This window comes from Rosa rugosa, chromosome 4 (assembly GCF_958449725.1).
Source record: "Rosa rugosa chromosome 4, drRosRugo1.1, whole genome shotgun sequence".
NCBI lineage: Eukaryota > Viridiplantae > Streptophyta > Magnoliopsida > Rosales > Rosaceae > Rosa > Rosa rugosa.
In genome coordinates, this window is record NC_084823.1 from 49,044,365 (window position 1) to 49,062,081 (window position 17,717).

The 17,717-nt window shown below is 37.5% G+C and overlaps 3 protein-coding genes across 4 annotated transcripts; all 3 read left to right on the forward strand.

Moving 5' to 3' along the window:
- Window positions 1-536: 536 nt before the first annotated feature.
- On the forward strand, window positions 537-1,840 carry LOC133742284 (cytochrome P450 736A117-like). Its single transcript, XM_062169958.1, has 2 exons — window positions 537-1,482; window positions 1,684-1,840. Exons 1-2 carry the CDS (start codon window positions 757-759, stop codon window positions 1,768-1,770), a joined length of 813 nt encoding a protein of 270 aa, XP_062025942.1. The 5' UTR covers window positions 537-756; the 3' UTR covers window positions 1,771-1,840.
- A 480-nt stretch (window positions 1,841-2,320) lies between these two features.
- On the forward strand, window positions 2,321-12,206 carry LOC133742285 (uncharacterized). 2 transcript variants are annotated; one of them, XM_062169961.1, is made up of 7 exons: window positions 2,321-2,496; window positions 2,618-2,680; window positions 10,915-11,088; window positions 11,180-11,287; window positions 11,382-11,451; window positions 11,539-11,637; window positions 11,748-12,206. In XM_062169961.1, exons 3-7 carry the CDS (start codon window positions 10,946-10,948, stop codon window positions 11,841-11,843), a joined length of 516 nt encoding a protein of 171 aa, XP_062025945.1. In that variant the 5' UTR covers window positions 2,321-2,496; window positions 2,618-2,680; window positions 10,915-10,945; the 3' UTR covers window positions 11,844-12,206. The 2 variants fall into 2 exon arrangements, with proteins under 2 accessions (XP_062025945.1, XP_062025944.1); XM_062169960.1 differs by lacking the exons at window positions 2,321-2,496; window positions 2,618-2,680 and adding an exon at window positions 10,687-10,781.
- On the forward strand, window positions 4,301-6,460 carry LOC133744949 (uncharacterized). The gene has a single exon (XM_062172970.1). The coding sequence runs from the start codon at window positions 4,301-4,303 to the stop codon at window positions 6,458-6,460; it is 2,160 nt and encodes a 719-aa protein (XP_062028954.1).
- Window positions 12,207-17,717: the final 5,511 nt, after the last annotated feature.

The following is a 17,717-nucleotide window of genomic DNA, read 5'->3' on the forward strand; positions in this document are numbered from 1 at the left end:
AGCTTAGATATGTTAGGCAGATTAGGAGGTTAGAAGAGGTCCTCTCCCAATTGAATGACGAATGAAGTATAATTGAACGGGGAAGATGAAGATGAGGAGATGGAAACGTAGAGAGAGAAATACATAATACCGTCTTTCCAAATATCAGCTGAAACAATAAGTTTATATTTTAGAAAATAAAACTCACGTGTTAAAATCTTAGTGGACCGTCAGTTCACGTCTCCATAAAAACATAGTCCCGTGACTCCCGTCAGAGACAAAAAAAAGCTCCCTAAACCCTTATTTTCTACCACTAGTTTATTTCGGATAACGTAAAGAAAAAGAAGGTCGAATGACATATTTGGGCTTTGTGGTGATCACACATTTTTTTTCTTTGAAGAACAAAGACAAAAAAAAAAAAAAAGACAAAAAAAGAACTATGTGGCTCTAAATTGGGACGCGCGTCTGCACGACTGAGTATAATCACATTCAGATAGGATACTTCACACTCAGAGCAGACTCACAGATTTGTTACCTAGATAGAAAGAAGCAGATAATGAATCTCCTCAAAATATTGCTGGATCTAAATGAAACCTAGCCTTCTCCCTAGCGCTTGTTGCCATTTTCCTCATTCTCGTATACAGATGGTCTTTCACTACTCTTTCAAAGAACTCACCACCTTCTCCACCAAAGCTCCCTATCATTGGTAACCTTCACCAACTAGGGTTACAACCCCATCGCTCACTTGAAGCCCTGTCTCAACGCCATGGCCCTCTCATGCTCATCCATTTCGGAAGCGTCCCCGTTCTTGTTGTCTCGTCTTCCGAGGCTGCAAGTGAGATTATGAGAATCCATGACCTCAATTTCTCCAACAGACCCAAGTCGGTCATCTTCGAGAAGCTTCTCTACAACTACAAAGATGTGGCATCGGCACCTTATGGCGAGTATTGGAGGCAGGTGAAGAGTATATGCGTTCTCAATCTTCTGAGCAACAAGAGGGTTCGGTCTTTTCGCGCTGTGAGAGAAGATGAAACCAAGTCCATGATCGACGAGATAACGAAACATTCGTCGTCTTCAAGAGTCGTGAATTTAAGCGAAATGTTTGCGACACTTACTAATGGTGTCATTTGCAGAGTGGCTCTGGGGAGGAAGTACAGTAGCACTGATTGCCTTGAAGGTGGTCAGACCTTTAAGGAGCTTCTGCTGGAATTTGTAAATTTACTGGGAACCTTCAGTATCGGGGACTTTATTCCATGGCTTGCTTGGTTGAACCGTGTAAATGGTTTGAATGCTAAGTTAGATAGAGTGGCTAAACAGTTTGATGATTTTTTGGATAGAGTGATTCAAGATCATAAAGATGATCGTTCAAGGAGCGGAAAGGATGGCCATTCTCAGATTGACAACGACAACCAAAACGATTTTGTGGACGTTTTGCTCGAGATTCAAAAGGAGAACTCGCTTGGTTTTCCTCTTGACATAATTAGCATTAAGGCTCTCATCTTGGTACGTAATTTATCCTCTCTCTGTCTCTGTCTCTGTCTGCGTGTGTGGGCCCCCCGGGGGGGGGGGGGGGAGAAGTTGGGTACTTGGGTATATATATAGTTGTGTTACATGTTTAATCCGAATGCAATTGGATACTGTTGATTACATAGTTGTGTTAGATGTTACTCATGTTAGTAAAATGCTGTTATACATTGTCTGTAGGATGTGTTCGCTGCTGGATCTGATACCACATATACAGTTCTAGAGTGGGCAATGACGGAGCTTTTACGGCATATCCAAGTATCATGAGCAAACTGCAAAATGAGGTACGAGGAATAGTCGGAAACAAATCACACATAACTGAGAATGATTTGGTTGATATGCATGCTATGCCAATAATGCCTTCAGACGACACATTTCAGACGACAGAATTTTTGTTTTCTGTCGTCTGAATCTTTTAAACTTCTTTAGACGACATATAAATTAATTTTGTAGTCTGAATAGCATGAGAATCCATACTATTTCACTTTTTAGTAAGTTAGAAAATTAAAACGACAGATATCTGTCGTCTGAAAGAACTGATAAATTTGCATGAAAAAGTGGAAATTTAGGACTACATTCATATGTCGTCTGAATAAATGGGAAACAAGTGGAAAATTAGGACTACATTCATATGTCGTCTGAGTAAACGGGAAACTGACAGCTAATTTGCTAATAATATTGTAAAGTATTCGATCCCTCCCTTGGCTAAAAAAGAAAACCTCGGGCTCCTTTTGCTAGGACCTTTCCCTTAGCTGAAAGAAAAAAAGAACCAACCCTAGATCTAAACACTCGGGCTCGTTTTGCCGCCTCCGACTCTCAGCCAATCTCTCCCTCGCACGCTCGATCTCACTCTCATGAACCTCAGTCCCTCAATCCACCCTCAATCCCTTTCACCCTCTCAAGCTCACACACACTCTCATCCTCCTGCGATTCCGGCAAAGCAAGTTTGGGTATGGAAGTTTTGGGTATAGAAGTTTGGGTAAAGTAAGTTTGGTAAGTCTTCAATCTTCAAGTCTGGGTTTCTCGGTTTCTTTTTTTCACTCTTCAAGCTTCATTCTTCAATCAATCGGTCTCTTGCTTTCTGGGTTTTCAATTTCATGTGTTCAATTTGCAGCAAAGCATAGACATCCTCAAGTTTGGTTCGATTTCTGGTTCGATTTCGAATTCTTCAAGCTTGGTAAGTTGCTGCCTTTCTGGGTATTCAGTTCTTGTGTATGATACTATGAATAATGAATGATTGGTAACTGAGAAGAGTTGTATGAATATTTGCTTACTGTCTTCCTGTTATTGTCTTACTGATTTGAGTGATTTCAAACAAAATCAAGATGAATATCATAGTTGTTCATCTTTTGTTCATATACCCAAAGTGATTACCTTTAATTCACTTTTCGATTTCATGTTTTCAGTTGTAGTAACTGATTTATCAGCTTTTATAATCTTTCAAGACAAAACCTTTTATTGTTTCTTTGTTTTGTTAATCGAAGATCATAGTTCATATATGAAATTTCGTTTTTTTGTGTAGCCTCTGTTCTAGCTTTTGAATAATCACGAGGACCTTTTGGAACTTCTGTTTGAGAACATGGGTACATTTGTACAAGTATTCATTTATGCTCATGTTGATTTATATCAGTTTCATGGACATGAGCTTCTGCAAACTTAGTTTCTCTATCATTGACGGTTCATACATAACACTTGATACTTGATACTTAATACTTGATTATCTATATGCCAAGACATTCATGTAGGGTTCCAATATTTTATATATAACTAGGATGAGAAGGATGAACAATTATATACCCAATTTCCTGCAACAAACTTTGAGGGCTAAAACTGATGAAACTAAAGAACGGCACTAAGCAAGTCTTCACTGTTAAAGGAATCTTTGCCAGAAACTATTGGACTTTTGAAGTTTTGATATTTGGCATCTGTTTTGCCAGTTTTGAAATTGTATCCGATAATGATAGATATATTGATAGCTATGTGATGGATAACATACACTCAAACTTCTTGCAGTTGTGAAACAAATGCAATACCAATACGATTGATCATGATAATTTATGTAGAATTTGTCTTTGAGAACAACAAGCTTCTACAGTCCATTTATAAGTGATAGATTATAATATTTAGGTACATTTATAATTGATATATAGTTATTGTTAAACTGCTTTTGTACTTGATTTAATGATCTGCAATATGCATATAACTTCCATATGAGTGACACTCACGCGCACACAAAAAAAAAAAAAAAGATATGAGTATCCTAATCACTTGTAGTCCATAAATTGTTGATCCAAGAAGTCATGGATAGGTGCTAACTTCTTTTGGAATTCTGCAGAAACTGCCTTACAGCACAGCTCTCTTATTTCGATATTGCATTGCTATTGTTGTTGCTGTAGTGAAAGGTTGGAGTACTGGGAATGGTGATTAGCTAGGCTGTGACTTAAGCAAATTAAGGTAAGCAGTAATCTTCTGGTAGTTTGTTAAATTAGCTAATTGGTATGTTGATGAATTTAGTTGGTTGTTTGTATCTGTTTATATGCATGTGGTGAACTAGTTTGGTGATGCTAAATTTAGCTCCTAGCTGTTGTATATGTGTATATATCTGGAAAAATGATGGATGATATAGAATTGAATTATGCTGATCCTAGGTGATAGTTTAACCAATTGGTATGTTTATGAATGAAGTTGGTTCTATATACCTATATACATATACATTATATATAGATGTATGAGTTCAGTGCTCTATGATCCTAGGTCATAGTTTAGTTCCTAATTGTTGTTTGTGTGTATGTATAAAATGGAAAAAGGATGGATGCATGTTGATAGGAGATCGTTGAGGTTTCAAACAGGGTTTGAGGATTTTCTTAAGTTTGCTTCAGCGAATGCTGCTGACAAATCAAATATCTGCTGTCCTTGTTTGAAGTGTTGTAACACTAATGGATTTTCCATTGGAGTTATTAAGGACCATGTATTTTTTAATGGCATTGTGACTAGTTATAAGAATTGGAAATGGCATGGAGAACCTTCTGTCAAGAATACGGATAGAGTAGGTGAATCTGAAACAGTAGATATGAATTGTAACCAAGATATGGGGGAAAGTGAGGATGAGGAGATATCTAGTGACTCGAATGAGTTTCTAAGGTTTGTGGAAGATGGAGATAAACCTTTGTACCCCGGTTGTACAAAGACAACAAAGTTGAACTGTCTTATTCAAACATTCAACTTGAAAGCAAAACACGGAATGACTGATGCTTGTTATTCCGACATGCTAGTCATGATTGGCATGTTGCTTCCCGAAGGGAATGAGGTACCCGGTTCTCTATATGAGGCTAAAAAAACACTTGCAGCATTAGGGATGGAGTATGAAAGGATTCATGCTTGTCCAAATGACTGCATGTTGTATAGAGGGCAGCATTCTGAAGCTACAAGCTGTTTGATCTGTGGTGAATCACAATGGAAACTGGGAAGGGATAAAGTTGAGAAGAAAGGGGTGCCTAGGAAGGTATTGTGGTATTTCCCACCAATCCCAAGATTCAAAAGGATGTTTCAATCAACAAAGACAGCAAAGGACTTGACTTGGCATGTTGAGAATAGGAAAAAAGATGGCATGATGCGGCATCCATCAGATTCACCGACCTGGAAATTGGTCGACACAAAGTGGCCAGAATTTGGTAGAGAAGCTAGGAACCTTCGTTTAGCCCTTTCCTCAGATGGGTTTAATCCCCATAGTTCTTTAAGTAGCCGGTACTCTTGCTGGCCGGTTATCCTCGTTACGTATAACCTTCCTCCATGGTTGTGCATGAAGAGGAAGCACATGATGTTAACATTGTTAATATCTGGACCGAAACAGCCTGGAAATGATATTGATGTGTATTTACAGCCATTAATAGATGATTTGAAACAACTGTGGCAGGGGGTTGAAGGTGTGTACGACGCTGTAAGAGAAGAGTCATTTACACTCAAGGCAGTCCTACTTTGGACTATTAATGATTTTCCTGCATATGGGAATCTCTCGGGCAGCATTATCAAAGGATATAATGCTTGTCCTATTTGTGTCGATGAAACCCGACCATATAGGTTGAAACATAGTAAGAAAATGGCATTTATGAGGCATCGCCGTTTTTTGCCTAGACATCATCCATATCGCAAGCAAGCTGCTGCCTTTGACAATACCATAGAGGAAGATGTTGCCCCTTCACCATTAAGTGGAGAGGAAGTGTTGTCAAGAGTTGAATGTTTGAACACAAGGTTTGGGAAAAAAAACCCTTCTGCCCCCTACAAGGGTGCTGAAGAGACTAGACCTTGCTGGAAAAAAAAATCAGTTTTCTTTGAACTTGATTATTGGAAACATCTTCCAGTACGACATATTCTTGATGTGATGCACATTGAGAAGAATTGCTGCGATGCTATAATTGGTACCCTCTTGAACATTCCCGGGAAGACAAAGGATGGAGGTGCTTCTCGTTTGGACATGGTCGATATGGGAATCAGAACTGATTTGAAGCCTACACCTGGTCCAAAAAAGGCCAAGTTGCCTTTAGGTAGTTGGAACTTACGGGTAGAAGAGAAGAAAATAATGTGCAATTCCTTTTTTGGTATGACGGTTCCTGTGCGTTTCTCCTCAAATGTGAGGAATCTGGTCTCGATGGAAGATTTAAGATTGGTTGGGCTTAAATCACATGATTGTCATACGGTGATTCAGTTTCTTCTCCCGGTTGCAATAAGATCAGTTTTAGAGAAGCCGGTTAGGTATGCAATTATTCGGTTTTGTCTATTCTTTAAGGCAATTTGTAGTAAAGTCATAGATGTTTCAAGACTTAAACAAATGCAGGCAGATTTGGTTGATACAGTTTGTTTGCTGGAAAAGTTCTTCCCACCTTCCTTTTTCGACGTAATGATTCATTTAACAGTTCATCTTGTTAGAGAAGTTGAGTGGTGTGGTCCGGTATTTTTTTGATGGATGTACCCCTTTGAGAGGTACATGAAAGTGTTCAAAGGGTATGTTCGAAATCGACATTTTCCTGAGGGGTGTATTGCTGAGAATTACATTGTTGAAGAAGCTATAGAGTTTGGTTCTGATCGTATCCTTGAAGAAGATGCTACCACTGTGGGAATTCCCTCCACAAGCCTACCTGAACACTACAAACAGTGCAAACCATTATCAGGCGCAACCATGGTAGCAGTTTATGGAAAGGAGTTGACGCTAGCACACCTTTGTGTATTACGAAATACTGAAGATGCTCAGCCATACTTCATGTAAGTGTTTTCAGCAGTAGCTATCATTTTTTCCTTTGTCATTTCAATAGCTACAATAATTTCTGCATTTGATTAATCTTGCTGATTGGTTATCTTATTCTTCTACTTAGGGAGCATATGCAATTATTGGAGTTAACGTTCCCTAGGTTCAAAAAGAACCATAAGTGGATGAGAGAAAAACAGAATGCCACATTTGGGGACTGGTTAAAGGAGAGGGTAAGTTCAGTTTGCACCCGTAATGGTGTAAGTGTACTTTTAAATTTAGTTTGCAAATCAAATGAGGCTTCCGGACAATGATGTTTCTGAATCCATTTTACAGGTTGCAAATCAAATGAGGTTTCCAGACAATGATGTTTCAGAAACAATAAGGTGGATGGCTAGTGGCCCCAAAAATGAAGTGCCAAGTTTTGCTTCATACCATGTCAATGGAGTTGACTTCAACACCAAAGACCGGGACAATATCCGAATGGTTCAGAATAGTGGACTTTTTTTGGTTGCCGATGCAATGCAAGTTGCAAGTGCCAAGGATCAAAACCCAAGGACTAATGATATGGTCTTCTATGGTGTTATAAAAAGTATATGGGAGGTAGACTACTATAAGTTTAGGATACCATTATTCAAATGTGATTGGGTAGAGAGTACTAGGGGCGTCAAAGTAGACGAACTAGGGTTTACTTTGGTGAAACTGAATAGGATAGGGCATGTGAATGACCCTTTTGTTTTAGCTACACACGTTAAGCAAATTTTCTATATTCAAGACCCCATCGATGCTAACTGGTCAGTTGTTGTCAAGTGCCCAAATAATGACTACCATGGGGTTGATGATGAAGAGGAGGTGCATGACATAGAAGTAGAAGAAAGTCCATTTGTACCCACAATGCCATCAGTCGATACCTTTGATGATGTAGATGGTCATCAACCTAGCATACATATGCGAGATGGCGATGAAGGAATATGGGTTGACAATGAAAGCCTACCTCATGACTGATGGGAATAGGTAGCTCATAGGGTTATCATATTTTTGATATTTATTTTCCAGAATTGTTGCTTTTAGCTGTTAAAGTTATAAGGTGATGAAATATATTTGACATAATCATTTATCTATATTACCTCAGTGTGTGCTTTTTCATAATGGACCATGTATTAATTATCATGTAGCTAACCAGATTTGCTTATGCATTTCAGATCATGGCACCAAAGAATAGAGCAGCAGCTGCTAAAGCTATCGCTTTAAGAATGAAAGCTGTGCAAATGAAGAGGGCTAAACCTAAGGATATAGAGCCGACAACTTCACCATTGAAAACGTTTGTGTCTAAAAAGAAGTCTGCATCTCTAAATAAGAAGGATGTGTCCCAAAAGAAGAGGACTTTGTCGCCAAAGAATAAGGCTGGATCCCCAAAGAAGAGGACTGTGTCGCCAACGAAGAAGGCTGCATTCCAAAAGAAGAACGGCGCATCCTGTTCTAGTGCTCGATCTATGAAGGATGTGTCAAGCAGTAAGTCTGGAAACAATTTTAAGTCCACTAAGAGAGCACAGAGAGCAGCAGATTGTAATGTGGAAGATATCAACGTAACAGGTGGTTTAAGGCTGCTAAAGCGAGGAATGGTGACAATGAGTCACATTACAAGGCGGCTGATCAGAGGGAAGCGGCTAACTGTGGAGATTAATGATAAAGGGGAACCAATTGGTAAGTCTGCAAAAGAAATGCAATCTTACATTGGGGTCTTAGCACGTACAAAGATCCCCATTATCATTGGTGATTGGAGAGAAGTGGACCCGGATGAAAAACAGAAAATATGGGAATCGATTGAGGTATTTATATTATCCCTTAAACTAACCTTATAGCTTTGAGTTTCACTAATTTTAGATGTTAAGGATGTGTTATTGCTTCTGTTTTTATGCAGGAGGCATTTGTGATTCCTAAAGAATGTAGGAAATTGGTGATATCATCCGCTGCAAACAAATGGCGGGATTTCAAAAGCAAACTGACTAAAAAGTACATTATACCTTTTATCGATACACCTGAGCTGTTGGAAAATCCTCCAGATGACTATCGATGCATTAACAAGGAACATTGGGAACAATTTGTTGCTGAAAGGATTTCTGATGCATTTCAGGTTTGTGAACTCTTACAAACTAAGTCCATCTGTTGGTTTCAGTTTAGCTATGTTGAATAAGTTGAATCCAATTTTGTTCCTAATCATTTTCTTTGTAGGAGCTGCGTGAAGCCCAAATACAAAAAAGAAAGGAAAACAAGTATCCTCACCGTATGGCGCGTAAAGGATACGCTAATTTACAAGAAGAATTGGTTAGTTCTTGGTTCATAACATAAATTTGCTGGGTACATCGTGATGTTGATCCACTCCTAATATGTTTCTCATGTGTCATAGTCTGCGACAATCCCGATAGAGGAACTCGATCGTGCCACAATGTGGGTGAAAGCACGGCAAGACAAAAATGGTAACTTCAAAGCAGTTGAGGTGCAGGAGACAGCCAATAAAATTGTAAGTCATTTTATGGTACTTTCATGGATGATATTGGTATTGTACAAGAATTACATCCTAAATCATAAGTGTGTTTATATATTTGTGTTAGCAAAAGTTAAAGCAGAAAGAGTCTGATGGATCGATTACCACACAAGGTTCTGATGATGTGCTCACTTTGGCGTTGGGGAGACCCGAGCATCCTGGTAGGGTACGGGGAGTTGGAGGATATATCAAACCAGCTTCGTTCTTTGACCTGCCTAAACGACGAAATAAAAGTGTTGAAGAGACAGTGAGGAAAAGTGTGAAGAGGATATTGGAGGAAGAGAAGGAAACCATTATTGCAAAGGAAAGAGCTTTATGGCAGCAGGAGAGAGAAAGAGTGGTTGCTGAGGAGCGTGCATATTGGACAGCCAAGTTTGCAGAATTAGCGGCAAAAATTGATGAAAAGAAGCTGCCATTAGAGTCACCAAAACCTGTCACAACCCTTCAAGATCCTGGTTCAGGACAAGGGAGTTGTTCCCGACATGCTGAGAAAGTTATGCAGAATAATCCGGACGGTGAGCTCAATGCAGTGAAGAAGAGGTTGGTTTTAAATGATGATGCAGCTGGATTGTTAGTTGAAGAGAACCATGAAGTTCCAGAAGGGAACCCCAAAGTAACGGCAACAATCGAGGAGGAGGTTAGAGATATCATGGCTCCCAAAACTTCCGCAAACACAGATCTGGTAACACCATTATTCCCTTCATTTATCTCTTTTCTCATTTTATATAGTTTGCAGCTTTAGTGGAACTATTAATGAAACTAAAATATATGAACTAATTGTTTATTTTCATTGTTTGTCTTAGGAGACGACTGTTGCGGAGAATAAGTGTGAACTGGCAGTAGATAGGGTGGATAACATTGTTGCTATTGGAACAATTATTCAAGTGAATGTTGCATCGAGCGATCAGCTGATACATGGTGTTCCATTGGGAAAGGAAAATATGCGCGTCTCAGTTGTTCGAGCCATTGTTGATGATGCCCTGTTACCTATTCCAGTGAAGGATGAGATTGTCACTGTCAGCGACGCCATTGGTACTTGTGTTGCCTGGCCAAGAAACCTGGTTGTTATCCCTGGAGAAAAGGCACCCCTTAAAGCCATTGAGCAGAAGGTAACCAAGCAGTCTTATATAGATTTTAGCTAGTTTGAAAATGGTTTTGTTCAATATGCAATATGTTAATCTGGGAAAAGTTGATAACATGTACTCTTATTGGTTTACACAACTAGAAAAAAAATCGTGCTAATACCAAGAAGAGAATGAGAGATGTATTTGATGATAATGAAGACCTTGAAAACTTGCCACCGAATCTGCCAACAACATTAAAGGATTTGTGCACGTGGGGGAACAATTTCCTTAGAGACGGGGTCACCATCCACACAACATTTGCTGCGGACCTTTTCGGCCGTTCAAAGAAAGTCTGTCTGTTTAGAAGTGATCTCTATACCATGGCCAACAACCTAGAAGTATCAAATCGTGTACTAGTGTTTTACATGAGGTAAGGAATTATTAAAGCAAGCTGGGTGCATATAGTCAATAATTCATTATACGATTGAATTTTGATTGTCATGTATCACTGTTTATTTGAAGTACTTTTAACAGTTTCATACATATTCCAAAATAATTTGTAGCTACCTTCATGAAGTCTTGAAGAAGTGTAGGATGGTGGATATGGTTGCCTTTGTCGATCCTGATCAGACTGGTACAGTTGGGTGTGGAAATCCCACTGAAAGGGCTCGGTCTTTGTCAGATCGCTATAGGCAAGGGAGGTTAGGGCAAATCTTTGTGGTTCCATATAACTCAGGGTACGTAAAAAGTAATTTAAGCATCTAGTCTGCCAAGTTATATTGTTAATGGTAATATAACAGATTTTTTTAATTTTATGTTATCTTATAGTGCTCATTGGATGTTGACGATTGTGAACCCAAATGAAGAAGTCGTGCACTTCAAGGATCCACTTAAAAGGCGACTCGATACTGGGGAATGGAAATCTATTGTCAACAAGTAAGTCTCTTATATTGTACTATAGTGATTGATCAGTTGGTGTTACTTGGTCATGTACTGGACTTGTTTACTAATTATCATTTTCTATTTGAAGCTCCATTAAAATCTATAATGCTCACAAGAATCGGAAAGGAAGGAAAGTAATTCAATGGAAGAATCTTGCTGTGAGTCGGTTGAACTTTTTGTAGTGGTTAGTTTTATGTACTTCATTGTATATTTCACCTTCCATTATCTTAATTATGTATTTTCAGGGTATTCCGGAGCAAAAAAATGACAAGACTTGTGGATATTTCATTATGCGTTACATGAAAGAAATTGTGGAGGACAAGAACTTGGATTTTAGTATGAAGGTAAAATTGATCAACTGCTTACCTATGGACTTTATTGTTTAATGATATAGTACGTGCATGCTCTGTGCATGAAACTTTCATATTTAATTTGCTGCATTTCCTTATTGCAGTGGGGAACGAGGTCAAATTTGGTTTACACAGTCAATGATATTGATGAGATCCGAGCGGAATGGGCTGAGCATGTTTTGAAGTTCCCAGAAAATTAAGTATCAGCCTATATATATGCTTCTGTTTCTGGTAGGTTATGAGCAGTAGTAGTGTCTAGGAACTGCTTTTGTGCATTTTGACAGAACTGCCTATATATATGCTTTTGTTTCTGGTAGGTTATGAGCAGTAGTAGTGGCTAGGAACTGCTTTTGTGCATTTTGACAGAACTGATGGAAAGTGTTGAACAAATGCATGCAGTTGCTGTAACTACTCTATGGATGCTACTAGGTTTTTGTCTTAGTTAGATTAAGATCCGTGCAACAATGGCAGTCATTAAAATCATTTAATGTAAAGGCTAGCATGCTAGCTAGTTTAGTATTATGCTACTGATGGGAATGTATTTTGGTGGGTTGATTTATGCAATGAGGAATTAATCTGCCTTTCTCGATTGACTACTGTATAGAATGAGGTTTGCTATGGTTCAAATCCAACAAATGCAGGTTTATGATATGTTGTATCACAAATACAGGAACAACAGAAAACTGAAGTTTATTTCACTGTCAAACAACAGAGATGCCTTTAACAGACAACAGAAAACTGAAGTTCAATTCACTATCAAACAACATAAATACTTCTAACAGACAACATAAAAATGAAGTTCAATTGATTATCAAACAACAGAAATGCGAAGTTTTATTTTCTATCAGACAACATAAAAACTTAAAATTGTGGTTGGAATACGAGACAGACGACATAAAAATAAAGTCTTACAACTATTTGAGACGACATATGAGCATAATTTACCCAATTATAAGTGATTTACAAACAACAATTAAATGTCGTTAAAAATGCATTCAAACAACAGATTGTCAAACAAGTCTTTATTTTGGTAACTTCAGACCACATATATATGTTTTCTTATTTGTCTTCAGACGACAGAGATTTTATTAAAACTGTAGTTTTTACCTCATTTCAACAACATTAATATGTCGTTGTATATGATTAATAACTACAGAAAGTTCCATATCCTTCAAAGTTGGGTTGTTTAGACGACAGATCCTTACGAAACTTCTGTTGTCTGAGTGAGAACAGACGACAGAGGATATCTGTAGTCTGATGCTATAAGAGATGACAGCTGGATAGACTACATATAATTTGCATATCAGACGACAGATATAATCTGTCGTCTGAAGCTATTATTGGCATAGTGGCACTACTTGAAGGCAGTGATCAAGGAGACTCTTCGCTTACACCCTCCAATTCCATTATTAGTACCCAGAAAATCCACCCAAGATGTGAAAATAGATGGTTATGACATCAAAGCCAACACACAAGTTATAGTCAATGCATGGCAAATTGGAAGAGATTCCAAGTCATATCACAATCCGGAGGAGTACGATCCAGAAAGGTTCTTAAATACTCATGGTGGAATAGATTACAAGGGAAATGACTTTTAGTTAATTCCATTTGGAGCTGGGAGGAGAATATGTCCAGGAATTCAATTTGCCATGGCGATTAATGAGATTGCTTTGGCAAATTTGGTGTACAATTTTAACTGGACACTACCCGGTGAAGCAAAATGTGATGATTTAGAAATGAGTGAATCTACCGGATTAACCATACATAGAAAGTATCCTCTTAAAGTTGTTGCTATTCCATATTCTTGTTGTAATGTATAGTAATAGCTATATGTACATGTAGCTTATATAGAGAAGACATAATGTGGTTGCTCTGTCCTGTCACAAAGGACATTATTGTTATTAGGATTATGTTTGATACTATGATCCATGATTATATCGTCGTCATCGTCATCGTCATCATCATCATCTCTACTAGTATAAAGAGAAGTCAAAATTTGGTGTCAAAGGCTTCACCAAATTTTGATTTGTCATAAATGTCCTTTAGAATAAAAATAAAAACACATTGAAATAATTTCAAAGGGTTATTATGGTAATTTACAAAACACAAAAAATATAAAATTAAGGAAGTGGGTGAGAATAAAACTTTCACGTTCTCCTCATTTCAACAACAACACTTGCATCGCACGAGTTATGAGACTAGTTATTATCAAGGGAACCTACTTTGTCAGTCAAATGAGGGAAAAATAACATAAATATCCTTAGGCTATAGATTAATTTAAAATAATTTTTGACATGTGAAGGATATTATGGTAAATGACAAAATAATAAATGAAAATAATAAGAAAAAGAAACAAATTGTCAGGAATAACTACTTCTTTCCCATATGGTGCAGATATAACTTCCCAACCCTACTATCTACAAATATAACTTCTCATATCCTATAGATCGAGATAACTACCTTTTTCTTTTTCCTTCCAAAAAATAAAAATAAAAATAAAAATAAAACTGTTTCGCACATGCATCGCATGCGTCAATAAAGACTAGTTACTATTATATTATTTATTTATTATTATTTAGTTACTAGCAAAATATAACTTCCCATATCCTATAGACTAATTTATTTGTTTGATCCTATTAATTATTTGTAAGGACGGACAATTCTTAAGTTCACTCCTTGGGTGAATGAACATATTCACCCTCTATTGGGATTAACGCATAATAACTTTATAATTTTCTAATCCAACCATCCATGTTGTATAATGTAATACAATGATTAGCTCTGTAAAAAATCAATCAAATTGAGAACCTTTTTTTTTTTTTTTTTTTTTGAGTAAAAAGGTCATCCCAATATTGTATTTCAGCAAGCAGTACCAACACGACACACCCCTAGGGGCCGTCAGAAAGAGCCGTATTACAGAGTACCCTAAGAACCTATTCTCAGTACAGAATAAGAAACCAGTATACCCCCAGTACACCCACCTTTTAAGATTACGCACCTTTATTCTAACAAAAATCTAACGCTCCGAAGCGAATAAAAGATCAACAGAGCAAATTAGATCTTTGCGACCTATTCTCTCAAAAAAAGAAACTTGACCTAACCTCCTTTGATAAAAAAGAAGGCAGACCCAATACTAAAACTAAAAAGAAAAACAAAATAACCAAGGAGGCCCAAGTCCACACAAGGAAGGCCCAACCTCCCACTTGAGGCCCAGAATTCCCAACCATTGGAAACCCTAGCCTGCACAGAACCTCCACCAACAGCAACATGACCGCAGGCGTTACTACTACCATCGCCGATCCCATAGCTCCCAGCCAATTGTCCAGACCAGCCACCACATCGCCGCCATCCTCAGCGACCCGGAAAGCATCGACAAACACTACCCAAGCCAGATCCAATCCATCCGGTTCGAACGACGTGGGTAGAAACATGAAACAACCAACAGACTCGCTCTCATTCCTTCCACCATCAACGAGCCACCCAGAAAAAGCCACAACGCTGCCAGACTTGAAATCATGCCGCATCGCCGTCGTAGCCGCCAGCAGAGCACCACCACCGAGATATCCCCCCCGCCATAAGGCAAAGGCGCCTCCGATCAACAGAAGATGATCAGATGCAGCAAACTCAGCGACTCGATGAAGTCGAAGCTCACCGCTGTCCCCGGAAGAGCGATTAGAGAGAAGAGAAAATCCCACCTTTCCAATCGTAGGTTTACCGCCGGCCCTCGGGTTAGATAGCCGCAAGCGGACATTCTCTCGTGAGAGAGTCAGAGAGAAAAACATGTTCTTTTTTTACATGAAAATTTTCTGAAATACTAGCATAGAATAGGAAGTGAAAAAAAAAAAATAATAATAATAATAAAAAATAAAAAATAAATAAATAAATTGAGAACTTTTTGGTTATTCCTTTCTATAAAATACATGGACGGTTCATTATAATAGTAGAAAATGTTGTTAGAATCATCCATTTGTTTGATTCAATTGGATAGTTAAACTATTTCTAATTCGATTGATTTTTTACAGAGATAATCTTTAAAGACTAATTTAAGATATGGACCGTTGGATTATAAATTTATTAAGTAAAAGTATGTTAATCGACAATGGAGGTGAATATTCTCATTCACTATAAGGGTGAACCTAAGAATTGTTCTATTTGTAATATATATGAGTTTAGATAGAATTTCTATACACATAGGTAAGTTGTTTTGTAGCTCCTATTTGTCGTACATCATGTGAGTAGTTGAGGCCATGTCAGACACTTGTGAATTTGTTCATGTTGTTACAAAGTGTGCACAATTTACTTGGGTTAAAGGGAGAGGAGTTCGTGCAAAGGTGGAGTTGCAGTTGGAAGATGTCGTTCGAACTTTTTTGTTTTATTTATTATTATTATTATTATTATTATTATTATTATTATTATTATTATTATTATTATTATTATTATAGCTAAGGCCGGGTGAGGGAAGAATCCCTGACACCCCAAAGAATTTATTAGAGAAGAAGAGAAGTTACGATGGAGGGAAATTAAGCCAATTAAAATCTCCATAAAAAATAACAAAGAAAAACAAACTAACCAACTTGAAACTTCGGAAGACCCGAGCGGTATTCATTACAATTTGAAGCAATGAAATTAGGAGTTTTATCCTACCATACAAAGTCAGTAGAAGACGTACCATAGTGGGTTAATGCACCCGCAACATAATTCATTTCATAAAATATATGAGATGAATGAAAATGCATTTGAGAAATGCAAAATAAACAATTATTCCATTGAACCCAAAGCTGCCAAGGCACGAAAGAAGTAGACCGAAGAATGTCAAGAATAAGAGACGAATCAACTTCTAGCCATACATATTTCCAATCTCTCACCCAAGCTAGTTTAATTGCTTTAATTAGCGCCATAACTTCTACTGTAACCGAGCTTGGGGTGTCAAAACTAGAAGAAAAAGCAAAAAGAACATGATCTTTGTAATCCTGAAAAACCGCACCATACCCACCACGCGGCGAATCATGCTTCCAAACTCCATCTAAATTGATCTTGATCCACCCCAAAAGAAGGAGGATGCAAATTCACCTCTATTATTTGTGGAACACAACATGGTCAACATGTCACACCAAAACATTTCAAGAGGAATGCTAGCTACCTTCCCCTTCTACATTTTCCTTTCAACCTTCCCCGCTCAACAAATGACATGTGGATTCCACTACCACTTTAAACTCAATATTTATTACATTGAATAACTAATTCTATTTTTTCCATGTCTGCCCTTCTAATAAATGTCTCACATTTTTTTTCTTTCTATATTTTACTTTGACTTTGTAGGATATTTAAGTTATTTTGCATTTCTTTTTTCTTAATTAATTTTGCATTTTTTAATTGTTATTTTGACAATCTGGGTTGTGGTTTTTTTTCTTTCTGGGTTCATCTAGGTCAAACTTCCCCACACCTATGTTCCCTTTCTCTCAAATATTTCTTTATCTCTTTCTATTTCTCTAGCATCCATTCTGAAATCCATCCCATTTTTTAATCTTTGTTCAATCAAATCTTTTTTTTATCTCTTTCTTTTTTCTCTAGCATCCACTCTGAAATCCATTCTCATTTTTTAATCTTCGTTCAATTTCATTTCTTTGGTGGGGGAAATGAAATTGAACGACGATTTTAAAAATTGTTGTTTTTTTTTAAGAAATTGAGCTAACTGAACCCTTTCACCGGGCATACCATTACTCTTCCACCACTCATAGAAACCACAGATGGAAGAGCTTCTATTTATTCGGTTGAATTGGCTGACCCATGTTTGTGTCCTAATGATTATGAAAGTACTAGTACTATACAATAGTGAGTTTCTTTATGTAGCCAGTCTTGCATATTTTAGATCAGGGGATGATACTTTTTATTTTATTTTTTGAGAATGATCAGGGGATGATACTTGGACTCAAATAGGTGATGAAAGTTTCTCCAGCAAAGTTAGATGGCGATTAAGAGTATTGGAAGTGATCGATGTTTTACTGGATAATAATAATGCAAGCTAAAAAGAAAAAAACCACAACCCATATTGTCAAAATAACAATTAAAAAATG